At 63.7% G+C, this 26,970-nt stretch overlaps 3 protein-coding genes across 15 annotated transcripts in view; 2 read left to right on the top strand and 1 right to left on the bottom strand.

The window, feature by feature from the left end:
* SAMD11 (sterile alpha motif domain containing 11) overlaps positions 1–5,468 on the top strand; it is a 19,170-nt gene extending 13,702 nt beyond the window's left edge. For 3 of the 8 annotated variants that reach the window (XM_054446268.2, XM_063660933.1, XM_054446307.2), the window contains exons 7-13: positions 79–219; positions 1,907–2,069; positions 2,921–3,036; positions 3,195–3,273; positions 3,344–3,855; positions 4,065–4,189; positions 4,501–5,468. In XM_054446268.2, the coding sequence (XP_054302243.1) occupies positions 79–219; positions 1,907–2,069; positions 2,921–3,036; positions 3,195–3,273; positions 3,344–3,855; positions 4,065–4,189; positions 4,501–4,956 (1,592 nt within the window). In that variant the 3' untranslated portion in view covers positions 4,957–5,468. The remainder of the gene's footprint in view (positions 1–78; positions 220–1,906; positions 2,070–2,920; positions 3,037–3,194; positions 3,274–3,343; positions 3,856–4,064; positions 4,190–4,500) is intronic. The other 5 variants (XM_054446300.2, XM_063660937.1, XM_054446289.2 and 2 more) reach the window with 3 other exon arrangements.
* On the bottom strand, positions 5,007–22,122 carry NOC2L (NOC2 like nucleolar associated transcriptional repressor). Of its 2 annotated transcripts, XM_054446328.2 has the most exons (20): positions 21,792–22,122; positions 20,218–20,619; positions 19,932–20,084; positions 17,814–17,988; positions 17,609–17,737; positions 16,875–16,995; positions 16,703–16,793; positions 14,766–14,844; positions 14,544–14,654; positions 13,936–14,049; positions 13,174–13,362; positions 12,762–12,901; positions 11,889–12,000; positions 9,090–9,203; positions 8,746–8,847; positions 7,153–7,296; positions 6,934–7,047; positions 6,300–6,435; positions 5,849–5,938; positions 5,007–5,599 (listed from the first exon to the last, which is right to left on the bottom strand). In XM_054446328.2, the coding sequence occupies exons 2-20, from the start codon at positions 20,241–20,243 to the stop codon at positions 5,493–5,495; spliced, it is 2,247 nt and encodes a 748-aa protein (XP_054302303.1). In that variant the 5' UTR covers positions 20,244–20,619; positions 21,792–22,122; the 3' UTR covers positions 5,007–5,492. The 2 variants fall into 2 exon arrangements, with proteins under 2 accessions (XP_054302303.1, XP_054302294.1); XM_054446319.2 differs by lacking the exon at positions 21,792–22,122 and having other exon boundaries at positions 5,834–5,938; positions 20,218–20,886.
* KLHL17 (kelch like family member 17) lies at positions 21,983–26,970 on the top strand. 5 transcript variants are annotated; one of them, XM_054446341.2, is made up of 12 exons: positions 21,983–22,116; positions 22,585–22,844; positions 22,921–23,042; positions 23,144–23,365; positions 23,673–23,789; positions 24,022–24,235; positions 24,427–24,571; positions 24,655–24,822; positions 25,242–25,330; positions 25,429–25,502; positions 25,671–25,852; positions 26,209–26,970. In XM_054446341.2, exons 1-12 carry the CDS (start codon positions 22,007–22,009, stop codon positions 26,435–26,437), a joined length of 1,932 nt encoding a protein of 643 aa, XP_054302316.1. In that variant the 5' UTR covers positions 21,983–22,006; the 3' UTR covers positions 26,438–26,970. The 5 variants fall into 5 exon arrangements, with proteins under 5 accessions (XP_054302316.1, XP_054302324.1, XP_054302339.1 ...); XM_054446349.2 differs by having other exon boundaries at positions 26,154–26,970; XM_063660949.1 differs by lacking the exon at positions 21,983–22,116 and adding an exon at positions 22,199–22,236.

Raw genomic sequence — 26,970 nt, 5'->3', positions numbered from 1 at the left:
GGACCTCGAGCAGGCGCTCTAGAGGGGCGTGGTCCTCGGCAGTGCCTGGAGAAACCTCTCACCCCGGGTCCTCCCCAGCAGAGGCGCTGCTGCTGCCGCCAGAGCTGGGTCCCAGCATGGCCCCGGAGGACCACTACCGCCGGCTTGTGTCAGCACTGAGCGAGGCCAGCACCTTTGAGGACCCTCAGCGCCTCTACCACCTGGGCCTCCCCAGCCACGGTGAGGACCCACCCTGGCATGATCCCCCCTCATCACCTCCACACCCACATGTGCTCGGCCATTCCTGTTGCTGAGGTTCTGATGACACCAAGGCCAGGCTGGATGCAGGTCCCTGGAGGACCCCCTCTGCCACACGTCCTGCCCCATGCCCCCTGGGGCGGGCCACACCTCCATTTCCCCCAGGTCCCCAGGGTCATGACTAACTCACATTTTATATATAGAGAAATGGAGTCTGGGGTGGACCCAGGTCAGGGTAGGCAGTGGGCGTTTCAGCAGCACCCCCTGAGGAGAGCAAGCTCCTGGACCCTGTGGTCTGTGAGTCGTCTCTGCAGCCAGGGGACGCTGACCTGCCAGACGCCTGCCCCAGAAGCCTGGGGAGGGGCAGTGAGCAGAAAGGCCGGGCTGGGTGCAGTGGGCACTTGGCCACCAGGACTCCCCAGGTGCTGAAAAGACCCCAGCTGGAGGGGCTGCCCCTTCCCCCGGGTCGGCCCTGACCTTGTCCATCCCACCTCAGGACGTTCTCCAGGGTCACTGCGGGATGCACTCGGACCCCCTGCCCGCTGCACTCAGCCTCCCAGGCCCTAACCGCCCACCTGGCAGGGGAGCTCGGCTTTTCGGGCTAGAGGTGGGTGGGGGCGCCGGGAAAGGAGGCAGGATTCCTCACACCAGGCACCGTCCCCCAGGGCACCTCAGGCACCAAGAGCCTGAATAATTCACCAAATGTTAATAATTTAAAAATCCTCCTTTTTAATTGCTTTCCCTGCTCTGCCTGGGGCCGCTCTGCTGGCCGCGCGGGGGAGGGGGCGCCGGCCGCCGGGGAGCACGCTGTCAATCAGGCCGCGCCGCCGCCCCCGCCCCCGCCCCGCCGCGGAGCCGGCTGTAAATAACCCCGGCCGGGAGCGCGGGGGCGCTGGGCCCCGCTGGGATCGATGCGGGCGGCCGCGCCGGCTGGGCTCTGCGGGCTGGCACCCGGCCGGGGGCGGGACCCACCTCCGCTTTCGGGTAATTAATTTATAAACAGAGGCGGCGGTGGAGCTGGCGGAGCTCGCACAGTGGGGGCTGCGGGGACTCGGGAGCCCCGGGCCTGGGCGGGAGGGAGAGGCCGAGAGACCTGGGACGCGGCGCCTTAGACGCGGGCGCTGCGTGCGCCTTGGGGCGAGTGTGGCCACGCGGGACAGTGACCCTGCGCAGCCGGGACTGGGCGACCCCTGTGCTAGTGTGGCGTGCGTGCACGGGCGTTGCCTCGCCTTTGTGACAAGCTTTGGCCAGCCGCGTCTACAATGCGGACCTCAGATTTTCTTGCCTCCCACCGAGGAGGGGGTCCCCTGGGCGGTCAGCCCCTGGCTGGATCTCCGGGACTCTCTCGCTGCCCCGCAGGCGCTGTGGCCTCGGGACCTCTGCACAGCCCCCTCCCCGCAAGGCTCAGCCGCCTCTCAGGCCAGAGGCCTCCAGGCACGCGGCTCCCCTTCGGGGAAGAGCTTTTCCCGACACTTCCCCGCCCAGCATCTTGTCTGCCGTCTCGGCCCTGTGGCCGCCCATCCTCCTGCCCTGTGCCCGAGACCAGCCCAGGGGCCAAACAGGGCCGAGTGGTGTGGTTAGTTCTCCACCTCAGTGTTCTACGCCAGGACGCGGGCTGGGGAGGGGGAGCGCATAGCCGGGGGGGTCACTGCTGTTGTCCCCCATCCAGATCTCCTGAGGGTCCGGCAGGAGGTGGCAGCTGCAGCTCTGAGGGGCCCCAGTGGCCTGGAAGCCCACCTGCCCTCCTCCACGGCAGGTCAGCGTCGGAAGCAGGGCCTGGCTCAGCACCGGGAGGGCGCCGCCCCAGCTGCCGCCCCGTCCTTCTCGGAGAGGTACTGGGGTGGCTGCCGTTCTCTGCTTGTTTCTGGGGTGCGGCCCACACCCCCACGCTCTCAGCCACCAGCACGCGCCCCGAGTGTGCCAAGCACTGTGTTCCGGTCTAGGTTCGGGTCCGGGCAGAGCGTTTCGGGGGTGACACCGATCTGGGCTGCAGTGTTGAGGGCGCCCCTGGGGTGCGTGAGGGAGGCTGAGGCCGATCAGGGGGTTCCCTGGAGAAGCCAGAGAAGGGGAGAGCTCCAAATCTTAAACTCCAAATCTGGAACCCCGGGGTCAGTCGGGAGGGGTCGGCCAGAGGACTCAGAGCTGGAGGCGGAGGGGGTCCTGGCTGGCGCTCAAATTTAGACGTCGGCGCCGGATCTGTTCCCGGCACAGACAAGGCCTCCGGCACAGACCCGGGTTTCCGGGTCCAGGAGACGGGGCGGGGCGGGGCGGGGCGGGGCGGGGGGCCTGGAGAAGGGAGGGGCCGCCTGAAGACCGAGTCCCCGCCCGGCCGCTGAGCCCGGCATCTGCAGCTGCCTCCACCGCCGCCCGGATTGCGGCTAATGACGCCCCCGCTTCCCCCGCCGCTCGGGTCCGCAGGGGAGGGGAGCAGGCGGGGCCGGCGCCCAGCGCAGTAATTACCGCTGCAGCCGCCGCCGCCCGCCGGGTCAGCGCCTCCGCGCCGCCGCCGAGATTAATTGGCGCCGCCGGCGGGGGCGGGGATGGCGCGCGACCTGGGGCCGTAACGAGCTGCGCATCGACCGCCCGCGGGGCCGGCAATTAGCGGAGGCGGCGGGGGAGGGGCGCCGGGGCCTTTACGGGAATGGGGGCGGGGGGGCGCCGCTCATTGCGCTGCCGTCCACAGGGAGCTGCCGCAGCCGCCCCCCTTGCTGTCGCCGCAGAATGCCCCTCACATCGCCCTGGGCCCCCATCTCAGGTCCCCCTTCCTGGGGGTGCCCTCGGCTCTGTGCCAGACCCCAGGTGAGGAGGCGGGTGCGCGTCCCCTGGGATCCCGCGTGGAGGCCCGTGGACCCGTCACTGCCCTTGTAGGAGCCGAGACGGACGGGGTGGGGGGCTGCAAAGGGCGGGCTCGGACCGCCTCGGACCCCCCGACCCCGCGTTGTCTCCCTCCCCACCAGGCTACGGCTTCCTGCCCCCCGCCCAGGCGGAGATGTTCGCGCGGCAGCAGGAGCTCCTGCGGAAGCAGAACCTGGCCCGGTAGGTGCGGGGAGGCGGGCGGGGCCGCGCGGCCCGGGAGGCGGCTGACCCGCGTCTGCCCCCGGCCCAGGCTGGAGCTGCCCGCCGACCTCCTGCGGCAGAAGGAGCTGGAGGGCGCGCGCCCGCAGCTGCTGGCGCCCGAGGCCGCCCTGCGCCCCAACGACGGCGCCGAGGAGCTGCAGCGGCGCGGGGCCCTGCTGGTGCTGAACCACGGCGCGGCGCCACTGCTGGCCCTGCCCCCCCAGGGGCCCCCGGGCTCCGGACCCCCCACCCCGTCCCGGGACTCGGCCCGGCGAGCCCCCCGGAAAGGGGGTCCCGGCTCTGCCTCGGCCCAGCCCAGCGAGTCCAAGGAGATGACGGGGGCTAGGCTCTGGGCACAAGATGGCTCGGAAGACGAGCCCCCCAAAGACTCGGACGGAGAGGATCCCGAGACGGCAGCTGCTGGGTGCAGGGGGCCCACTCCGGGCCAAGCTCCAGCTGGAGGGGCCGGCGCCGAGGGGAAGGGGCTTTTCCCAGGGTCCACACTGCCCCCTCCGCTGCCCCTGGGCTTCCCCTATGCCGTCAGCCCCTACTTCCACACAGGTGGGCACCCCCACACTCTAGATCCTTCCAGAGGGCACAGGACTGGCAGGCCGCCTGTGGAAGGGTCTTGGGGGGAGGAGGAGTCGTGGGGAGGAAAATCGCCCTTAGGCACCCATCCCACACCTGAGCAATTGGGGCACACGACGGTCAGGAGACGGGCGGGTATGGGAAAGCCAGCCAGAGCCCTAGTAACACGCCCCACAACTCAGCCGCGGTAGGGGGACTCTCCGTGGATGGGGAGGAGGCCCCAGCCCCTGAGGACGTCAGCAAGTGGACCGTGGATGATGTCTGCAGCTTCGTGGGAGGCCTGTCTGGCTGTGGAGAGTACACTCGGGTAAGGGGGGCCCCGGTCCCTGGGAGGGGCTGGAGGTGGCTGGCACTCACTACCTCCCTGGAAAGGATGGTGGGGTAGGGCCATTCCCCAACGCTCTCTCCCTCCCTAAAAGCAGTGCGCAGCAGGGACTGGACTGTGCACCCCAACTTTTTTTTGCCAGGTGTCTTCTGCCTGATACCGACTCAAACCCGACAGATGATTGTTTTTAAAAAACTTCCGTGAGCTGCACAAACAGCTCCTCTTGGCTCTGCTGGGCTGGAGGATGGAGCAGCACCCGGGTCCTGACCCTCCCTCCTCCCTCCCTCTTCCAGGTCTTCAGGGAGCAGGGGATCGACGGGGAGACCCTGCCACTGCTGACGGAGGAGCACCTGCTGAGCACCATGGGGCTGAAGCTGGGGCCCGCCCTCAAGATCAGGGCCCAGGTGAGCCGCTGGGGAGTGAGGTTAGGGTCTCCAGGCCACAGCTGTGCAGAAAGCTCTGGGTGGGTGTGCGCCAGCCCCCACCAGGCCATCTCTCTGCAGGTGGCCAGGCGCCTAGGCCGAGTTTTCTACGTGGCCAGCTTCCCCGTGGCTCTGCCACTGCAGCCACCAATCCTGCGGGCCCCGGAGCGAGAACTCGGCACAGGAGAGCAGCCCTTGTCCCCCACGACGGCCACGTCCCCCTATGGAGGGGGCCACGCCCTTGCCGGTCGAGCTTCACCCAAGCAGGAGAATGGGACCTTAGCTCTACTTCCAGGGGCCCCTGACCCTTCCCAGCCTCTGTGTTGAGGTTGCCGGGGGTAGGGGGTGTGGCCACACAAATCTCCAGGAGCTGCCACTCAATACAACGGCCCTGCCTCCCACAGCTTTATTTCTTTTGCTTTTGGATGCAAAACAAAAAATTTTAAAAGAAAATGTGATTTCAAAGGAAAGGAACAAATTTCCAAAGACTTGGGGGAGTGAATGCAGAGCCTGGTGCGAATGGACAAGGTCTGCAGACGGAGGGCAGAGGTGGTGGAAGGGGCCAGGGGCCTGCAGGCCTCCCCCTGGAACTGGGACTGGTCTCGGTCTGCTGACGTCAGGGTCAGCTCCCCCGCGGAGCTGACTTCAACAGCCCACAGCTGTGGGGCTTCAGCAGCCACGCCAGCCCAGCTCAGCCCTCGGTACGTTTGGTCTTTCATGCTGAAAAATAAATAGTAAAGCCTGCCCCGTGTCTACTGCCTCCCCCAACTGCACAGACGCCAGCCTCTAGGCCTGACTGCTGGAGAGGTGGAAACACTGGCCACCAGCCCAGCGGCCCCTACAGGCCCCCCAGATGGGCTGCTTCAGTCCTCCTCTGAGAGCTGCAGATCCTCCAGCTCATCCTCCGGCCCCTGGGCCAGCCGCTGCAGCTCCCCAGGGGCCAGCCCCGCCTCTCCGTCTGGGTGGCCATCTGTGGGGAGAGATGGAGGTTACATAAATTTTATCAGGAAGAAGCCAGCCTTGGAGGTTACTGATCAGTAATTAATCACGGCACTAATTAATTTATCCCTGCCACTGTTGCCAGCTGCCAGAGAACAGAGCATTTGGCCTGGCCTCCCCAGGGAGGGAAAAGCCTGGCCCGGAGCCCCCTGCCCCACGTGGCTCTGCCCTCCCGCCAGATGGGCTCACAGGGCCACACCCTCACCCCAAGACCATTCACCCTCCGAGTTGCTGCTGTCCTCCTCGCCCTCCTCCTCGTCCTCTTCATCCTCTTCCACCCCATGCCAAGTGCTCAGCGGCCTCAGTATCCCTGAGGAACAAGAAGCAGAGTCCCTATGACTCCCACCCCAGGGTCACCAGCAAAGTCACAGTGGGGCAGGAAGGTGGCCAGGCCCCCAACACCCTTCCCTCCACCAGACTTGCAGCAGGTAGAGAGGAGCCCTGGGGAGGAACTGCGAGGTCACAGGCCTGGGACAGGGTTACCAATCCCAGCAGGCCTTTACTTCGAGGGAAGGCGCTGGCACCAGAAGCCTGGCAACACTGAGGTTGGCCCCAGCCGGGCCAGACTGGTGAGCCCTGCAGGGTGGGTACAGGTGGCCCTCGTGGCTCTGGGAAGTCCAGCAGAGCCCTCCAGGCCCACTCTTCCCCTGGGAGCACCACGCACGCCCCACCTCTCTCCGAGAATCCCTCGGTGTCATCCTCTTCAGAGCTGTTCAGGTCAAAGAGGTCTTTAAATTGCTTCCTGTCCTCATCCTTCCTGTCAGCCACCTTCCTTCGTTTGATCTCAGGGAAGTTCAGGTCTTCCAGCTGCAAGGCCAAAGAGCCAGGGGCTCAGGTGAGAGAGGGCAGGGGCTGGTGGCCACAGCAGGGCCAGGCATCGCCAGACCCACCACCAGGGCCCCGTGTGGCCAATTTTTAGTCCCCTCTCTGTTCCCAAATCACAAAGCCATCCTCCAAGTTATCCATCCCGTGTCCAAGGTCAAAGGCAGAGCCCTTCCTGCTTCTCACCCGCCCCTGGTGCCCACATACTGGGTGACGAGGTCAGTCCAGCCACTCCACCTGCCCATCAGGCCTGAGGGGTGTGGCCTCCCCGACCCAGTGCAGCCTGGGGCTTCGCCTCCCTGGACACGCCTAGCTCTGGCCAGTTCTGCGACACCTGCCCCCTCTCCAAGCTGAATCATCCGGGCACGGCCCTGGCCGCCTGGCACTGTTTCCAAACCCTTGCCCTGGTCTCAAGTCATAGCAAACTAAATCTGAAACCCAGGAAGTTACACCACACCCCCAGGCCCCCTCGCCAAGCCGCACCCGCTCTTTGCCACTGATCTCCAGCTGGATCTCCCGGTCACGCAGCTTGCGCCAGTGGCTGTAGTACAAGGTCAGGGGAGTCCCCTCTTCCCGGGTCAGCTTCTCCCAGGCTTCCTGGGGGGTTGGGGGAGTTCAGGGTCATGCCTCACCCTGGGCAAACCCCCACATGTAGCTGGGGCTACACCCTGGCAGGTGGCACTACCCCCAGGGCCCACTAACCACTGCCTGCTGGTCAGAGACGCCGAAGGAAACCCTCTGGCGGCGGCTGCAGATGTGCGCCGAGTTCTCCTGAACCTTCCCAAGCAGCTGCTGCACCTGCCGGCAGTAGTTGGCCACCTTGCACTCCCGGAGGAACGACTTCAGCTGCGGAAGGGAGGGATCAGCCACTGAAGCCCAAGGCCGCTCCATGTGCACAGCTGGCCCAGGTCCCATGCAAAACCACGTGTGGTGGCCACGGGGATACCCCAGGAGGGGACATGGATCCCATCTCAGGGCTCAAGTGCATAGCTGTTGCAGCTGGGACGGCAGAGGCAGAATCAGCCCACCCTCTGGGCCAACCCCGCCCGCTGCTCACCTCTGGAAATAAAGTTTTATGCCAGGGGCGGTGGCTCACGCCTGTAATCCCAGCACTTTGGGAGGCTGAGGCGGGTGGATTACCTGAGGCCAGGAGTTCGAGACCAGCCTGGCCAACATGGCAAAACCCCGTCTCTACTAAAATACCAAAATTAGCCGGGTGTGGTGGTGGGCGCCTGTAAACCCAGCTCCTTGGGAGGCTGAGGCTGGAGAATCGCTTGAGCCCAGGAGGTGGAGGTTGCAGTGAGCCGAGATCGCGCCATTGCACTCCAGCCTGGGCAACACAGCGAGACTCCATCTCAAATAACACTACCACTAATAATAAAATACAGTCTCGCTGACGTGCAGCCACACGTGTCCATTGCATGGTTCTGCAGTTGCCTGGGAAGCTGGACATCCGTAGGAAACAATGTTTACCATTTGGCCCCTTACCAAAAACATTTTCTGACCCCTACCCCAGACCCCGACCCTGGGCCCTTGAGTCCAGAAGCAGAGATGCTCCAATGCCAGGTATCACCACCCAAGAGGACATGGGAGGAACAGAGGCTGTAGCCCCTGCTGTGAGTGCCCCCCGGAAAGGGGGTCCCGGCTCTGTGCATGTGACACGTGTGTGACTGAGTACACACCCATGCACACACCTGTATCTGGATAAGCCTCTGACCAGTTGTGGCTCATGTGAGCAGACCCCTCCTTCCCACACTGCACAGACCTATAGTCGGCATGTCTGATTCCAGCCACCAGGGCCAGACAGCAGGGGCCCCACCCCTCCCACTAGACACAGGCCTCCCTGAGGCTGGAAACATCAGGGCTGAGAGCAAACAGACCTCCTGTGGGGGCCCAGAAGGACCTTCTGAGGACAAGGAGAACCCCCTCCTCCACCCCACTCCTGCCTAAGGTGAGGCTGACGCGGGTTATTTAGCGGGGCAGGCTGGGCCTTCCTGTGAGGCTGACGTGGGGTATTTAGCGGGGCAGGCCGGGCCTTCCTGCCACCTGAGAAGCCACTCCACCCACTCCCCACACCCGGGATGGCCTGGGGAAGAGTGCGGTCAGGGTACCAGCCTGAACCAGGGTCGGCACGCTCAGTCCCAACCCCAAAGCGAAGATCAGCCTTGTGGTTCCCACCTGGGGAGGAGGCTGTTGTGCTCTCAGGGTCCTCAGCCCACTGCCCAGGCCTGCCCCCAAACCTCCTGAATAAGACACTCTGAGTCGGCCACGAGCCGGTGTGGGCAGGACACACACCTGCAGGACCACAGGCAGCACCAGCTCCGGGAAGCCGATGCAGTGTGCCTGGCTGTGCAGGTACTCCAGGGTGAGGTCGTACAGCTGCTCCACCAGGCCGTCCTGAAGAGCAGGGGAGAGGGCCGAGTGCGTTAGGGAGAGGCTGGGGCTGGGCACTCAGGCCCCTTTCCCTCAGGCTGTCAGGGCAGCGCCATCTCCCGGGCAGGGACTGCAAGGAAGGGGCCTGGGAGACCATGAAGGTCCATGCTTGAACTCGGAGGATGCCAGCCCCCTCTCATCCACCTCAGCACCCCCAACCCCACCCTGGGAACTGCCCAGGCCCCTCCCCAGGAGGCCAGCCTCACCCGGTACGCCTTCTCCTGCAGATTGACATTGGACAGCTTCAGGATCACGGAGAAGTTGATGGGCTTGGAGCTCATGCGCCCCGGCTTCCTGTTGAAGTCGACCTGCTGGAACATCTGCCCCAAGGGCCGTGTCAGGCTCTCTCAGCCCTGTGCCTGGTCACCCTGGCTGCACCCTGGTCCCCCTGGTCCCCCTGGTCCCCTCGGCCCCGTGCCTGGCTGCACCCTGGTCCCCCCGGCCCCACGCCTGGATGCACCCTGGTCCCCCTGGTCCCCTCGGCCCCACGCCTGGTCACCCTGGCTGCACCCTGGTCCCCCTGGTCCCCTTGGCCCCACGCCTGGCTGCACCCTGGTGCCCCTGGTCCCTTCGGCCCCGCACCTGGCTGGACCCTGATCACCCTGGTCCTCAGGCTTCAGCACAAGGAGACCCAGCCCGAGACCAGAAATGAGCAGCTAGGCATGGTCCCAGCCCCGTGGCCCCACACAGCCTGCTGTGTCCCCGAGTGGGGCTCTGATCAGCAGGGAAGGATCAGGAACACGGGCCCTCTCCCAAAATCCTGGGAAGCACTAAGGACCCGCGTCTGGAGACCTAGAGGTCCCTGCCACACAGAGTACCAGGACAGCCCCCATTCCCGACGACATGGCACTGAGGCCCATCCTGGCCCTCAGCACGGCAACGCCACATGGGGCTCCGTCCCAAGCAACCAGAGGATGCAGCAGCAACAGCAAAGACAGCAAAGAGTGCCGGACACAGGACGGGACAGATGGAGGTCACAGGAGGCCTGGAGGGCCCCTCCCACACCCTCCACAGAAGCCACAGGCCGTGCACCTCCATAGGACATGCCAGGAGGAGCAGAGGAGTCAGCCCGCCCTCTCAGTCTCGTGACCCCTCCCCAACCACCAGGACACCCCTCACACAGGAGCCCTCAGGCTGTGAACCAGAGAGATCCAGGGTACATGCTAGGGCACCAGAGGACAGAAGCAGGTTATGGGGGGCCCAAGGGTGGAGGCCCCAGCAAGAGAACCCACTCAGCAGGGGTGGCTGCCAGACAGCTGAGCTCAGGTCCAGATGGAAAAACGCCCTGGTACTGATGAACCTCTGGGAGGGCACTGCCCTTCTCTAGCCTGGGCCGAAGTATGGGCAGGCGACTGGCTTCCTGTCCAGGCACCAGGGAAGGGCAGGCACGGCCTACAGCTTAGGGCTTTGCTTTAGTCTTTAGGGTTTGCTTTTTCCGGAGAGGAGAGGCCTGCACCCCTGCGTGAGGAGCCTGCAGGATGCGGCTGCAGTGAACCAGGGCAGCGCACAAGTGAAGAAACAGACACTGCCAAGACAGTCAGAAAGCACGTAGCCAAGGAGATTGGGCAGGGGAAACAGACACAAAGCATGCCTGGAGCTGGGCAGCAGAGCTGGAGGCCCAAGGACACAGGGGCCAGGCCAAGGGCTGGGCAGTCAGAGACCACTGCTGGCTGCCATGGGAGTGAACGTGGCTTCCTAAAGATGTTCAGCATCTCTGCCTCGGTGGAAGGGGAATTAGAACGTGCCTGGGGCTTCCATACCTTCTGGACCCAGCAACCTGGGGACCCAACCCCAAGGACAGCTGTGACACGACTCTGGGCCTTCATGAGGCTGAGAACTCATTAGATAAACAGGGTGGAAATCGTGAATTCCTAAATTTACAGTGGGATGGGGCCTAACCCACCCACTGAATGTTGAAGCTTCGGACTCCACCCTTTCCCTACCTGAGCGGCATGTGCATGTGCAAAGATGCATGCACACAGGTGCACACATGCAGGCGCAAATGCATGCACACATGTGCACACACGCACAGACACACATGCAAACACATGCACACAGGTACACACATGCAGACAAATGTGCAAGCATACAGGTGCACACATGCACAGGCACACACAAGCAGACGTACATGCATGCACCCAGGTGCACAGGTACACGCACAGGCGCACACACACACAGTACACACATGCAGATACAAATGCATGCACACAAGTGCACACACACAGACGCCTGTGTATGCACACAGGTGCACACAGGTACACAGATAGACACACATGCATGCACACAGGTGCACACACGCAAAGATGCATGCACAGGTACACACATGCAGACGCAAATGCATGCACACAGGTGCGCACACACGTGCATGCATACAGGTGCACACACACAGGTACACACTGGTATACACAGACACGCATGCACAGGTGCACACACACAAAGGTACACGCAAAGGTACACACATGCATACACACAGGTGTACACATGCACAGATGCACACACCTGCAGGCACACAGGCATTCATGGATACACGTGCACACACACAGATGCACACATGGACTGATATGCACACACACACAGATTTGCAGACCCATGCACCCAGATGTACACACCCCCCCCATACAAATGCATACACATGCACACAACTGTCAGGGCAGGGCCTTTCAGAGTGTACAGTTCAGCAATCAGACTTGGGTTTTGGCCCAGCTCTCCTCCTGCCGACTCCAGTCTTGGGCAAGCACCTACAGGGTCAGGTCCTGGCATCCTCAAGCACAGCCCTAGCATCCTCAAGCACAGCCCTAGCAGCAGCTGTCTTCATCCCCAGTGGCCCCACGTTCCCCAACACTGCCCCCAGCACGCGGAGGAGAACCGTCCTCATGACACCCGTGACAAGGAGGAGGCCAGGGCTCCGGGAGGTCGCTGGACAACTCAGCACAGACGCCTTGAGCAGCAGATGCTCCCTACAGGAGCAGGCAGAGGTGCCACACACCCACCACAGCCTCACTCACCTCCAGAATGAAAGGCAGCACTGGGATGAAGGCCCCCGAGCTCCCCGAGAGCAGCGTCAGGGCACGGATGCAGTGCATTCGCAGTGGGTAGAAGCGGGCAGTGGGGATGAGCCTGGGGGTGGGAAGGCCGAGTGAGCAGAGGCCCCAGCTCTGGCAGCCCCTGCCCCTCCCGTTGCTGTCTTGGACCCCCTCCCCACTCACCGATATCAGATCTCTAAAGCAGGACAAGGCAAGTCTGAACCCCAGGGACCTGCACCCCTTGCCCAGCTATGGGGCTGCAGGTACCTTACCCAACTTTCAGCTTAATTTCATTTTAACACGGTGCCAGGGGTCATCTGTTCCTGCCTCCCTCCTCTCTGTTCCCGGCTTTCCTGCTTCTTCCCTTGGACTTCCCACCTCCCTTCCCAGCCTTGAGTTTCTAAGACTCAACCAGACAGATGCCCGCTCCTGGCCAGAGGCCACAGTACTGCTCCCACCTTTTCCTGCTGCAGCCCCTACCCTGCCAGGACCCTCCTAAGCGCTCACACCCAAAATGCAGTTCACTGCATCAGATGTGCTCCACCCAAGAACCCCACGTGATGAACCAAACTCACTGCAAACTGCACACAAGCCCCCAGAACACACGCTGGGTGGCACCCGAGGTGGCTAAACCACTGTTGGAGGAGCTCATGTCACAGGTGCCCACCAGCCCTAGCTCTCCAGAATCCAGAGCATCTCCCCGTAGCAGGTACAGGGACCCCAGCCCTTCCTCAGGACGGCCAAGACACAGACTCAGGCCCCAAGGCCCTGAACGCCAGAGGCACCGCCCACACAGTCCCAGCAAATTTGCTGCTTCTGACCTTCCCACACAACGCTGCCGACCCTACAACTCACTTGATACAGCCAATGATGACCTGGGCAAGGGGGTAGACCAAGGGCTGGAGGGCTTCGCTGGGGCCCGCAGTGCTCAGGACCCGGCACCACAGGAAGAGGCAGTGCACGTACTGCCAGTTGTACACAGACTGGTACGTTTCCTGGTCAGAGAGAACCACGTCAGCTACTGGCCAGGCTGACCGGTCAGGCTGATGCACATTCCTCCTGGGCCAGCACAGGAGCCATTTCCTCACCTTGCACACGGGGTCTCAACCCATCCACCCTTCCCCCACCTGCACGGACCAACCACACCAGGGTGCTGGGCTGTCTCCAGACAGGGGCTTCGGGGAGGCCCCAGGCCCTGCCTCGGGTCGGGCACCTGGGCTGCCCCACCCCATGCCCAGCATGAGCCTGGAAGGGCCCCACCACACACCTTCTTGCGGGTGGTCACGGCGTTGCGCAGGTGTATGGCGAGCTGGCGGATGTAGAGGAAGGCGTGCTGGTAGGCCACACCCGGCTCCAGGGCCAGCAGCTCCGTCAGGGTCCGCTGCATGAAACTGATGAAGGGGAGGGCGCCCGGCGAGGTGAACCTGCAGTTCCTCACATACGTGATGTACATTTGCTGCGGAGGGACCCGGGTCAGAGCCACCGGCGATCAGGGCCATGCACCTCCACCGCCCACTCCAGGGCCCCTGTGAACACCTGGGCCTTTCCCTCAGAGCTGGGCCTCGAGGAAGAACCGTAGCCCCTTGCACGGCCCCCACCCCCATGTGCCCACCAGCCTCGGGCCTGGGAGAAGCTGGGGCAGAAGCTCCTGCTGCACACTGGGCCTGTCTGGGGGCTGAGGGTCCCCACATGCAGGCCACCTACGGCTTGGGGACGGGCAGTAGGAATGTACCCTGGCCATGGCCTCAGGTCCCAACACCCAGTGTCCTCCTCCAGCCAGGGAGGCCCTCACCTGGGGAAGTTGTGTGAAGCAGGGTCCAGGTGGGGCCCTGAGAAGGCCGAGGGCTCTCTTCCCTGCCCAGCACCCCCAGGTGCTCTGTGAGACATTTGTGATCCAAGGGCCCAGGTCTGCTCAAGCTGCAGTGAGGGCCCAGTGAGGGGCACCAACCACAAAGGCAGCCCGCCCCGCCCTTAGGCTGAGATTTCCAATGCAGATGCTGAGGGACACAGACGCAGGGCCCACCACTACCTTGAGGACGGGGCCAAGGAAAGTGTCCTTCTTGTGCCGGCAGACTCTGCTGAGGACCAGGAAAGCCAGCACCCGCAGGGACTCCTCCCCAGTGCTCCATACAACCACCATTCTCTGCAGAAGGTCAAACGTCACTGCTGGCCCCCCAGCCTCCTCAGCAGGGATGCCCCAGGGCCAGCACAGCCCTCCCCAGCCAGGCAAAGGCTCCCATGGCCACCAGCTCTTCCCAAAGCACCTCGGGGGGAGCCGTGAGTTACGAGCTCAGTTACAGAAGTGGACAGAACAGGTGCACTGCTCCTCGTGAGAAGGGGACCACAAAAGTTTACCACGTCAGACACGCCGACATATGTGAGATCACGCTGGGAAGAAGACACCTCACCGTGGCTTTGCTCACGGACTGAGCCACGCTGCCCGGGCAGGTGGGGGCTGCCTGAGACAGAAACCCCAGGTGGGGGTGGGGGCCAGGTGCTTCTGTGGCCTCTCTAGCCAAGCGGAGCCAGTGGAGTGTGGGCACCACCTGTGCCCTGGCCAGGAGTGGGATGTGGTGGGGATAGCCGCGTGGCCCCCTGACCCCATGACAGACACAGGGAGGGGACTGGGCCACCCACCTTGAGCAGCATGCGGCACTGCTTGGGGAAGGTCAGGAAGCAGGGCACCAGCACGCTGATGTGCCGCAGCACGGCCGCCAACACCGTTGTCTCCGTCAGACAGGACACCAGCTGGGGGCAGGAGGGGACAGTGAAGCCCAAACCCATGTATTCTGGGATACAAAAAAGGACTGGACCACCGGATACAGCCAGGCCCCCGTGCCCTCCCCACCAGAACAGCACCTGTATGACCGAGCCCAGGTACGCCTTGATGTCCACACGGAGCTTCCCCCAGAGCGGGCTGCCGGACGGCTGCAGCATCCTGCAGAGAGACCACCCATCCCTGTCTGGGAGACCCCACGGCTCAGACGCCAGGCTGCTCAGCATGTTGGCGCGTGCCCTGGCCAGCACAACCTCCACGACCCTGCAGAGACCCCCCATCTCTCCTCTCAAAAAAGCTCAGGGCCCCTTACAGCTAGACAGACACGGGGGGCTTAGCAGGACCCCCTCAAGGGCATTAGCCCCTCCTTCAGTGGCCTTGAACTCCTGTCTGCCCTGCCCAGGGTTGGCCACCTCCCTAAGAGTCCCCAGAAGTCCCAGCCTCCAACTCCTTCTCTCAGACATAAACCTTTTCTAGATCCCCTTGATCACATCCCCACCGTGAGACCACACAAGGTCCCCAAGCCCAGCAGCTGGTACTCGGCACCTCTGGGGTCGGCGAGGCACCACCAGCTGCTGCAGACTGGTTTCCTTTGGCCCACATTTTCTGCACAAAGAAAAGAAAATCAGAGGGCAGGTGTGGAGACTCATGCCAGTATTCACTGCACTTTGGGAGGCCAAGGCAGGAAGATCAAACTCCAAGCCCAGGAGTTTGAGACCCACCTGAACAACACAGTGAGACCCCGTCTCTACAAAAACATACAAAATATTATCCAGGCCTGTGGTGGAGTCCCAGTTACTTGGGAGGCTAAGGTGGGAGAATCACTTGAATCCAGAAGGTACGTGTCGCAGTGAGCTATGATCACTGCATTCCAGCCTGGGCGACAGAGCAAGACCCTATCTCGTAAGGAAGAAAAAAACCCAAAAACCAAAACAAAACAAAACAAAACAAAACAAAACATTTACCAGAGCCCATGCAGTAGGCGCTCACTAAAATCTGCTGAAGCACGGGAAGGACAAAGGGCAGGGCCCCAGAAAGGCCCCCCGTCCTCGACCCTCCTCACACCTGTGCTGACACTGGCTGCTGGGCACCTGCAGCTGCCCACCCAGACCCAGGAGACAGCTCTGCTCCCCACAGCCTGACTCCCTCCGGTATAGCTGCTGCCTCGACAGGGGTCCCTGACCTGGTGTCTCAGGTTGCAGTGCTTGCTGCCTCCCAATCGCTGCCTGTCCCTCCACCCCCATCTGCCAGCTTCTCTGTCCCTTTCGGACAGCACTGTCTCCATGTGGACACGGCTCTGCTCTATCCGTCCAGCCCCGACCACCAGCAACAGTGCCCCTGTCTCCTGAGCCGCTGTCTCCTGCCCCCAAGGTGCTGATGGCATGACCTCTCCCTTAGATCTCCTTTCTTCCTTTGAAGATGTCCTGGGGCAGTTTCAACTCTAGGCCTCCACTGCCTCAAGGTCACATGGCTGCACGGCCCCGGAACCCCAAGGTGATCCATGCTCTATCAAATGCTTGGCTGTGGGTCTCTCTTCTCTGAAAAACTTCCACGGCCTTCTCTGCCCAATCTTCCTCCAAGGGGGAAGTTGAGGCCCTCAGGTTCTCAGCACTGATGAGGCCCCTGTCTACAGACACACACAGCTCCAGAAACAGGCCAGCCACAGTGCAGAGGTCAAGGAGCATGGACAGAACTTACAAGTCCTTACAAAGGGGAAGAGAGCAAGAACCCTAACCTGGGAAAATCTGAGAGCAAAGGCAGCTGCACACTCCACATCTTCTGAGACTCTGAGCAGACAACTTCCCTTTTCAGGAAGGAAAGAAGGTGGGGCTGCTCCAACTGGCCCCAAGTGCCCAGCCTCTCCCAATGGTCCCTCGTGCCCCGCTGCCTTCTCAGGGTCCCCGAGAAGAGGCTGGCTCTGTTGCCATGTCTCTGTCCTGGCCACAAGGCCTCTGGCTTCTCCTGTGTGTGGTCCCGACCCACCTTCCACCCCACCCCCCTTCACCCCCTCCCCTCTTACCTGCTGCTGTCCTTTGCCGCCTTTCCAAATAGCAGCTTCTGGAGACAGCCAATGAGGTCTCTGATGCAGAAGGTAACCAGAGCATTGAACACTGCAACGAAAAGGCCTGGATGTACTCACGGGACAGAGAACGCAACAAACAGCCTGGATGCCAGGCTCCCCCCAAGCTCACCAGCACTGTCCGTGACCTGGAATTTGTTGGCCTCAGCACTTTCCTGGTCCCCTTGGGTGGTGGCCACAGCTGCTCGGAACGCCTGTACCACTTCATGGAACAGCTTTGGAGTGAGGCGTTGCTGAAGGAGCAAGAGTACCAGGGGCGTCAGGGGAGCTGAGACTGCATTCGGCAGAGTGGAAACGGCAGCCCCAGAAAAAGGCACCCTCACCCTCACCCTCAGATATAGGGCAGAGGTTGGCGGGGAGGCACAGAGCCCCACACTGATAACAAAAATGGAAACAAAGTCTAGAATTTTCTGGGAAGGGGAGGGAGTCTGGCTCAGGAGCCCCAGGGAAAGGACTAGGATTTCCAGATCCTGGACTATGGCCACCTCCAGGTGGTATCTGGAGCTCTCCCTATCCTTGTCCCTGGAAAAAAACACTGTGAGAGGCTCAGAAGGACCCCAGCTCCACCAACCAACAAAGGCACAGTCCGTCCCACCCACAGCGGGGCTGACTTTGGGGAGTGGGGTGCCAACAGAGCCCCTGGAATCTACTCAAAGGTGAACACACAGTCCTGGGGCAACCAAGCAAGCAGGAGGAGCAACGTGTTGTCACTTGCGCTGAAGAGGGCTCCAGTGTCCCCTGCATGGAGAAGAGCCCCTCCCACCAGCATAGCCTCAGGCGCCTCAGGTGAGGCAAGGCCAGGTTTCTGCCTGGGCACCCGGCTGCCCGCCCCTCGCTGCTGCTCACCTTTGCTGCCTGCTTCCATCTCTCAACCATGGCGAGGGTCACAGGAACACAATTCTTCTTCCCCTTCAGCCCTCTGGGGACTCTGTCCCCATCTTCCCCCTCCTCCGCTCCATCCTCCTCACTGGCTTCCTGCACGGAAAAGCTGAGCTGAAGGAGAGTGTAGAGGCCACAAGTGCCCCCCTCCTGGTTTGGCCCACGCCCTCACCTCCAGCACATCTGGAAGGGAGTGGAACGGCTCCTCTTCCTCCTCGGAGCTGTCCGAGTCGCTGAAGTTTAGCAGGCTCTGGTCATTCTCCTGCAGGAACTTGTAGAACTCGGGGTCTCTGTCCTTCAGCCGAGAGAGCTGGTCTTTGTGCTCAGAGGCACGGCCTTTACGCCGGCTGAGAAGGCAGAAGTCAGCGACCCCAGTGGGAAGTGGAAGTAGAGGGGGCGGGGAGTGGCCTACAGGGTCAGTCTACTCCCTTCACAAGGGTTACCAACAAGCAAGACAGGAAGATTGCCAGGAAGTACGTTTTTGGCAGACCCATGTCTCCTACCCAACAGCCTCTACAACATACACTCAAACACACTACACAAGCCCCCCAGCCGCGGTCTTCCCCGGACTTGCTGTGCCTGCGCTAGGACCCCCCCCCCCCCGTCCCCCAACTGCGGTCTTCCGCGGACTCGCTGCGCCTGCGACGTGCTCTAGGACCCCCTCGCCCCAGCCGCGGTCTTCCCCGGATTCACTGCGCCTGCGCCGTGCTCTAGGCCACCCCCCCCCACCCCACCCACCCCCCAGCCGCGGGCCTGGACTTGCTGTGCCTGCGCCCTGCACTACACAGGACCCCCAGCCGCGGTCTTCCCTGGACTTGCTGTGCCTGCGCCCTGCACTACACAGGACCCCCAGCCGCGGTCTTCCCTGGACTTGCTGTGCCTGCGCCCTGCACTACACAGGACCCCCAGCCGCGGTCTTCCCTGGACTTGCTGTGCCTGCGCCCTGCACTACACAGGACCCCCAGCCGCGGTCTTCCCTGGACTTGCTGCGCCTGCGCCCTGCACTACTGTGCCTGATGGTGGCTTCACCCTTCCAGGGGCTCAGACTAAAGGCAAATCTCTGTCTCTAATACCCAGCACGCAACTTGTCATCAGATCTCATCAGCAACACCTTCAAAACCGTTCGTGCCTCCTCTCAAACCACCACATAGCTCAACTCTCAGTTAACATAAAAGTCTGTTTCCACCCTTGCCACCTACAAGGCACTCCACCGCTCAAACCCAGAAGTAACTCCCTGTTTTACGAGGCAATCTTATGACGGTCTACAGCACCTAGCTCTTCATCATCCTTCTGGGCTCATCTACCCCTACTCACCCCCTCACTCCTGCCTCTGCTGCCTGAAATCCCAAGACACGCTTCCCCTACTGTCTGTTGGCCTCCTTGCTCGAGGTCTTCATTCAGACAACATCTTCTCAAACAGCCACCTCCGCTTTTTTTTTTTTTTTTTCTGAGACGGAATCTCACTCTGTCGCCCAGACTGGAGTGCAGTGGCGCAATCTCCACTCACCGCAACCTCCGCCTCCCGGGTTCAAGCGATTCTGCTGCCTCAGCATAACGAGTAGCTGGGACTACAGGTGTGTGTCACCACACCAGGCTAATTTTTGTATTTTTTGGTTTCTTTCTTTTTCTTTTTGAGGTGGAGTCTCACTCTCTCACCCAGGCTGGAATGCAATGGTGCCATCTCAGCTCACTGCAACCTCCGCCTCCCAAGTTCAAGCGATTCTCCTGCCTCAGCCTCCCGAGTAGTTGGGATTATAGGTGCCCACCACGCCCGGCTAATGTTTATATTTTTAGTAGAGACGGGATTTCTCCGTGTTGGTCAGGCTGGTCTCGAATTCCTGACCTCAGGTGATCTGCCCGCCTCGGCCTCCCAAAGTGCTAGCATTACAGGCGTGAGCCACCGCGCCCAGCCTCCGCTCCTTCTAACAGAGCAACTCGGCTCCCCTGCAACCCTCTCTCCAGCCTCTCTGTCCTTCCTTTCCCTCCCCAGCACTTATCTCTCTTCTACTGAACTGCAGGTGGTGATTTCACCCAAGAACGTGAGAGTTCTCCTAGATCGGGAAGAGATTTTTGCAGAACTCGCCAACATACGCTCCCTCCCTAGGACAGGGTTTGGCACGGAACAGGAGCTCAGTTAAACATCAGATGAAAAAGTAAGTTAAGCTGAAAGGACTGGGGAGGTCGGCGATCCTTAGGCCTTGGCCCTGAGACCCCAGGCGAGGTCGGCAACATTGTGGCGGGGTGGGACAGGACGAGCAAGGAGGTTCTGCTCACGCATGTCCCCACTCACCTGGCCGAGGGGCTCCCGCCCGGTTCATCCGGATTCCGGGCAGCCTCGCGTGCCTCCCGCGTCTCCGCTTCTGGGGAGTTTTCGGACTCGGATTCGGACTCGGAGTCAAAGCCCGAAGCTAGGAACTCGTCCACCGTCAGCTCCGCCAGGCGCCTGCGGGTCACGCAGGAGTCACAGCTGCCCGCACGCCCAGCTCGCCCCAGCCCCGCTGAGAGGAGCAAGAAGAGCCCCCTTGGATACAGACACCCACCAGGAGGCCAAACCGGCCCTTGGACCCGCGGCTTACCTCTTGCGGTTCCGCGCAGCTGCCATGACACCAGCCCGCAGCGTGCGCCCCACTTCCGGCCCCAGAATGCCGCGCGGCTGAGCACTTCCGCCGCCTAGGCCCCGCCTCTTTCCCCGCCCCGCCGTGCCACGCCCAGCCGAGTGGCTCTACGGTTCTCCGACCGCAGCGCCGGCGGCCTCAGGGCGGGAGGGCGCGTTCGCGTGCTAAGTGCGGGCAGCCCCGGTGGGGCCCAGATGCGCCTCCCGCTCGGCGCCCGGCTCCGTAGGACGCAGCGATGCTGGTGTCCGCCCCGGGGAAGACAGACCAGGAGTCCCGCCGCGCCCGCAGCCCACCCGGCGCTCCGAGGGCACGCGCCTGCGAGGACGCCAGGCTGCGACGGCGGGGCTCCTATGCAAAGAGCTCCTACAAATCAACAATAAAAAGCAGAGAGTCCAGTAGACAACGCGAGGGGCGGTGGGAACCGCACTGATGTCGCCAGCTCGACAAAAGACGGGCGACCCGAGGGCCAGGCTGGCTTCGCCTCCGATCCGCGGAGACCGGGCCAGCGCCACGAACACCACGCAGGGCGCTCCCCGTCCATGGCCCTCCGGGTGCCGACGGCGGCTCTTCCCGGGGACGCCGCACGGGGCGAAGGCGGTGGGGAGGCGGGCGCCTGCCTTCCCGCTACCAGCCTGACACCCGGGCCCCCGGGCCTGGACAGCCAGACCCCGCGACAAGGGTGCCGCGGGGCGCAGTTGCGGTTCCCCCAGCCCTGGCGCTGAAGGGGCGTGTGAGGCGAACACGGGCGGATTGGCCTCGGGGTCCCATTCGGCTTCTTGGTGCCGCGGGGCCCCGGGGCTCCCCGGAGGAAAACAAGTTAGGGGGTCGGGGGAGCGGGGATGGCTTCAGGGGGAGGAAGAGGGCGAGGCCTAGGGGGGGCTTCTCGGAGGAGGAGGAAGGCGAGGCCTGGGGGGCTTCTCAGAGAAGGAAGACGATGAGGCCTAGGGGGGGCTTCTCGGAGGAGGAGGAAGGTGAGGCCTGGGGGGCTTCTCAGAGAAGGAAGACGATGAGGCCTAGGGGGGGCTTCTCGGAGGAGGAGGAAGGTGAGGCCTGGGGGGCTTCTCAGAGAAGGAGGATGATGAGGCCTATGGGGGCTTCTCGGAGGAGGAGGAGGGCGAGGCCTGGGGGGCTTCTCGGAGGAGGATGATCAGGCCTAGTGGGGCTTCTCGGAGGAGGAGGATGGTGGGGCCTGGGGGGCTTCTCAGAGAAGGAGGATGATGAGGCCTAGGGGGGCTTCTCGGAGGAGAAAGAGGGCGAGGCCTGGTGGGCTTCCCGGAGGAGGAGGAGGATGAGGCTTAGGGGGGCTTCTCGGAGGAGGAGGAGGGCGAGGCCTGGGGGGCTTCTCGGAGGAGGATGATCAGGCCTAGTGGGGCTTCTCGGAGGAGGAGGATGGTGGGGCCTGGGGGGCTTCTCAGAGAAGGAGGATGATGAGGCCTAGGGGGGCTTCTCGGAGGAGAAAGAGGGCGAGGCCTGGTGGGCTTCCCGGAGGAGGAGGATGGCGGGGCCCGGGAGGCTTCTCGGAGGAGGAGGCGGACCTGGGGCGCAGCGCTGGAAGGATCCGCGTCCAACGTCCAGTCCCCGAAGCCTCTCGGGAGGCGGGGCGGGCGGCGCCGAGAAACAGCGGCTGCGGGCGGGAGCGGCGGGAGTGAGCGACACTGAGCGGGCCGCCACCGCCGAGCAGCCCTCCGGCAGTCTCCGCGTCCGTTCGCCCGCGGGTCCTCCGCGAATCGGCGGTGGGTCCGGCAGCCGAATGCAGCCCCGCAGCGAGCGCCCGGCCGGCAGGACGCAGAGTCCGGAGCACGGCAGCCCGGGGCCTGGGCCCGAGGCGCCGCCGCCGCCGCCACCGCCGCAGCCGCCGGCGTGAGTGGGCGGGGGTCTGGGCGCGGGGGGCGGCCTCGGGACCTGCCCGTCCCCGCCCTCGCGTCCGCTCGCAGAAGGGGCGGGGGCCGCTTCCGAGGGCCGGGGGAGGTCGCGACTCAGGTGCGGAGCGGGGTCGGCCCGGAGTAGGTTCCCCACCCGCGCCCCGCGCGCCCAGGACGCGGCTCCCGCTGCGGTCCCGAGAGGGCGGCTAGGGACGCGGAGGAGCTGAGCTCGTGGGGGCGCCGGGGAGCGGGGCCGGACGCGGTGCTCAGTTCGCGGCTCTGACTACGCCCCGGGGGAGCAGGGGCGCAGCGGAGGCCTGGACACGGCGCGCTCCGGGGCGGGGGTCCTTGGCGGAGGTCAGGCGAGGGCTGGCTGGGTCCCCGCGGGCTGCCCGGGCCCCCCAGAGGCTCCAGGGCGGGCGGGCGGCTCCCGCGGGGCGAAGCCTGACCCGCCCGCCTCCTGCAGCCCCGAGGCAGAGCGCACGCGGCCTCGGCAGGCTCGGCCTGCAGCTCCCATGGAGGGAGCCGTGCAGCTGCTGAGCCGCGAGGGCCACAGCGTGGCCCACAACTCCAAGCGGCACTACCACGATGCCTTCGTGGCCATGAGCCGCATGCGCCAGCGCGGCCTCCTGTGCGACATCGTCCTGCACGTGGCCGCCAAGGAGATCCGTGCGCACAAAGTGGTGCTGGCCTCCTGCAGCCCGTACTTCCACGCCATGTTCACAAGCAAGTACCGGCCTGCGCGGCGCTGGGGGCTCCGTGGGTCCCTCGGGTCAGCCCGTCTAACCCGCTGTCCCCGCAGATGAGATGAGCGAGAGCCGCCAGACCCACGTGACGCTGCACGACATCGACCCTCAGGCCTTGGACCAGCTGGTGCAGTTTGCGTACACGGCTGAGATTGTGGTGGGCGAGGGCAACGTGCAGGTGAGGGCTCCCTCACCCGGATCCCGGTGAAGGCCTCGCACCCAGATCCCGCTGCCCCCCCCACCCTGTGCCTCCCTCACCTGCCTCTCGGTGCCCCGTAGACTCTGCTCCCAGCCGCCAGTCTCCTGCAGCTGAATGGCGTACGAGACGCCTGCTGCAAGTTCCTACTGAGTCAGCTCGATCCCTCCAACTGCCTGGGCATCCGGGGCTTTGCCGATGCGCACTCCTGCAGCGACCTGCTCAAGGCCGCCCACAGGTACGTGCTGCAGCACTTCGTGGACGTGGCCAAGACCGAGGAGTTTATGCTGCTGCCCCTGAAACAGGTAACAGCTGGCGGGCCCAGCCCTCGCCCCCCACCCCACCCCACCCCAGTCTTTGTCTTTGACTCCCAGCCCTATTTTGTTCCTGACACAGCCCTGTCCACAATCCTTAGTGCCTGCTGTGCGTCCATGAGACCTTCCTGGATCTAGGCCCCCCAGGAGTCGCCTCTGTGGCTCCTGACTCTGCTGGGCCCCTCCCAGTATGAACACTCAGCCCCCACCCCCTAATCCTCCCTCCTAGGCATCTTCAGGGCTCTCTGGGTCCACAGGACCCTCCCCAGATCTCAGGTCTGAGGACCCCCACCCCCAGGTGCTGGAACTGGTCTCTAGCGACAGCCTGAACGTGCCTTCGGAGGAGGAGGTCTACCGAGCCGTCCTGAGCTGGGTGAAACATGACGTGGACGCCCGCAGGCAGCATGTCCCACGGGTGAGGCGCGGCCGTGGGGGGCTCCCACAGCATCTAGGAGGGCGTGCAGGTGGCTGACGGCCTGGTGTGCCCTGACCTTCCCTGAGTTCAGGGACTCCGTGGGGGTGGTGCCCCCACCTGTCTAAAGAAGAATCCGTCACACAGGTGGTACGGGCATTGTGGGGGTTGTCTCAGCCCTGTCGCCCAGTGTGCCTGAGGGTCCCGCCTGACCTTGGTGTTCCCTGCACCCCAGCTCATGAAGTGTGTGCGGCTGCCCCTGCTGAGCCGCGACTTCCTGCTGGGTCACGTGGATGCTGAAAGCCTGGTGAGACACCACCCTGACTGCAAGGACCTCCTCATCGAGGCCCTGAAGTTCCACCTGCTGCCCGAGCAGAGGGGCGTCCTAGGCACCAGCCGCACGCGTCCCCGGCGCTGCGAGGGGGCCGGGCCTGTGCTTTTTGCTGTGGGTATGGCCGCCCACCCGTTTCCCTCCTGCCCTGTGCCTTCTGCTTCCCACCAGCACAAGCCCACTCCACCTGTGCCAGTCAGGTCCTGACCTGCCCCTCCGCCCCTCCATCCAGGGGCCTCTCCAGGAGCCCGGGGTGTGGCCCAGCAGTGGGATCCACTCACGAGTCCCGTCTCCACCTGCCCTCCCCAGGCGGCGGGAGCCTGTTTGCCATCCACGGAGACTGTGAGGCCTACGACACGCGCACCGACCGCTGGCACGTGGTGGCCTCCATGTCCACGCGCCGGGCCCGGGTGGGAGTGGCTGCGGTGGGGAACCGGCTCTATGCTGTGGGCGGGTAAGCCTGGAGGCTGGACTTGGGTCGGGTCTGGCATGTGCCCGCCAGGCCAGTCTTGACCTGCAGTGGGTTAATTCCGCTAGCTATGACGGGACCTCAGACCTGGCTACCGTGGAGTCCTACGACCCGGTGACTAACACGTGGCAGCCGGAGGTGTCCATGGGCACGAGGCGAAGCTGCCTGGGTGTGGCCGCCTTGCACGGACTCCTGTACTCGGCCGGTGGCTATGACGGGGCCTCCTGCCTGAACAGGTAGTTGGGGTTGGGGCCCCAGTGGCTTTGTACGGTCCGACTGCAAGAGGCGAGTTTGTGTCACCATCACGGAGGTCGTATTTGATGGGGTGTTAAAGGGGGTGATCCGCGAGGCCGTTTCACTCCAGGCCACGGCCACACTGGGCCTGAACTCCTGGCTTTGCTGCCCTAGTGCCCTTTCCTCTGTCGGGTCCTTACCCCCGGTCCAGAGGCTGGGCCCAGGTGGGTGTGCACCCAGGGTTGTTCAGGCAGCCAGGGTCCTGTGCCCACCGGCGGGCCCTGCCTGGTAGGACTTTGCGGTCTGAGTCTGTCTGACTCCTAGGGTAAGATTTCAGCCATTCTGCTGGGGAGGGCAGGTCCTGGGGCCGGGATGCCTTTCTGTCTCTGCTGAGCTGTGGCGGCGGTCCTGGTGCCCACAGTGCCGAACGCTATGATCCCCTGACCGGAACGTGGACGTCCGTCGCTGCCATGAGCACCCGGAGGCGCTATGTGCGAGTGGCCACGCTTGGTGGGTGATGGGGCCTGCCTGGGGGGCATCCCCACCTTCCCCCACCGTGGAGACCCCACTCCCAGCAGGAGTGCCACAGGTGTGTTGACTTCCGGCAGATGGGAACCTGTATGCTGTGGGCGGCTACGACAGCTCCTCACACCTGGCCACTGTGGAGAAGTATGAGCCCCAGGTGCATAGTGCACCCCTCCTGGCCACCCCCTCCCGTGCGCCGCGGGGCCCTCCTCCCTCTGGTTACCCACGTCCCACCCATTCCTGACACCCCACCCTGGAGTCGGGGCTCCGGCAGAGGAGGGATGCCAGTGGCAGGTCTGCGTCCAGCCCACGCCCTCGCCCCCAGGTGAACGTGTGGTCGCCCGTGGCGTCCATGCTGAGCCGCCGCAGCTCAGCCGGCGTGGCCGTGCTGGAGGGTGCCCTGTACGTGGCAGGGGGCAACGACGGCACCAGCTGCCTCAACTCGGTAGAGAGATACAGTCCAAAGGCTGGAGCCTGGGAGAGCGTGGCGCCAATGAATATCCGCAGGTCCGCAGTGGGGCTGCGGGGAGGGGGGCGCGGGTCCGCAGTGGGGATGTGCTGCGGAGAGGGAGGCGCGGGTCCGCAGTGGGGATGTGCTGCGGGGAGGGAGGCGCGGGTCCGTAGTGAGGCTGCGGGGAGGGGGGCGTGGGTCCGCAGTGGTGATGTGCTGTGGGTAGGGGGGCGCGGGTCCGCAGTGGGGCTGTGCCGCGGGAGGGGGGCGCGGGTCCGCAGTGGGGATGTGCTGTGGGAATGGAGTTCTCCCCACCTCAGCGGGCATGTCCCTCCCCCACCCCTTCTTGTGGTGCAGCCCCTCCCCCGGCATCCCTTCTTGCAGCCAGGGGCTCACCCCGCCTTCCCCCCAGGAGCACGCATGACCTGGTGGCCATGGATGGTTGGCTGTACGCCGTGGGGGGTAACGATGGTAGCTCCAGCCTCAATTCCATCGAGAAGTACAACCCGAGGACCAACAAGTGGGTGGCTGCATCCTGCATGTTCACGCGGCGCAGCAGTGTGGGTGTGGCGGTGCTGGAGCTGCTCAATTTCCCACCGCCATCCTCGCCCACGCTGTCCGTGTCCTCCACCAGCCTCTGACCCACCCACCACCAGAGGCCTGCAGCCTCCCACATGCCTTAAGGGGGCCGTGGCCCCCACCAGGGACGTCCTGCACCATCCGTTTACGTCTCTGCGTCCATTCTTTCATGTTTTTATTTAGTTGTTTATTTATTTAGTTATTTATCTTATTTATTGAGGGGTGAGCAGTGCCGCGGCCGCCCGTTTACACCTTTAGCGTCTGGCCCTCCTGCGTGTCCTCCCCTCCACTGCCTGCATGGGGGACAGCGGGGAGTGACCAGGCAGGGGCCTCGCCACCCCAGGGCCATTGCCTGCTCAGACCCTGCAGGCTGCGGAGCAAGAGGCCCTGGGTCTCTCCAAGCAGCTGCAGACCCCAGCTCGAATTTTGTACACAGCGGGGTCCCAGGAAGGGTGGGGAGCAGGTGTCCTTCCTGTCGTCGTCTGCCATGTGCCATCTTTCCTGGATCTTGTAGTGGGTGCACACGTGTGCACTGGGACCCCACACAGCAATACGAGCCCAACTTGAACAATAAACACATTTCTGGGGCTCCTCA

This window comes from Pongo pygmaeus, chromosome 1 (assembly GCF_028885625.2).
Source record: "Pongo pygmaeus isolate AG05252 chromosome 1, NHGRI_mPonPyg2-v2.0_pri, whole genome shotgun sequence".
Classification (NCBI taxonomy): Eukaryota; Metazoa; Chordata; class Mammalia; order Primates; family Hominidae; genus Pongo; species Pongo pygmaeus.
Note: the sequence above shows the minus strand (reverse complement) of the source record. Positions and strands in the feature narration are given on the sequence as shown.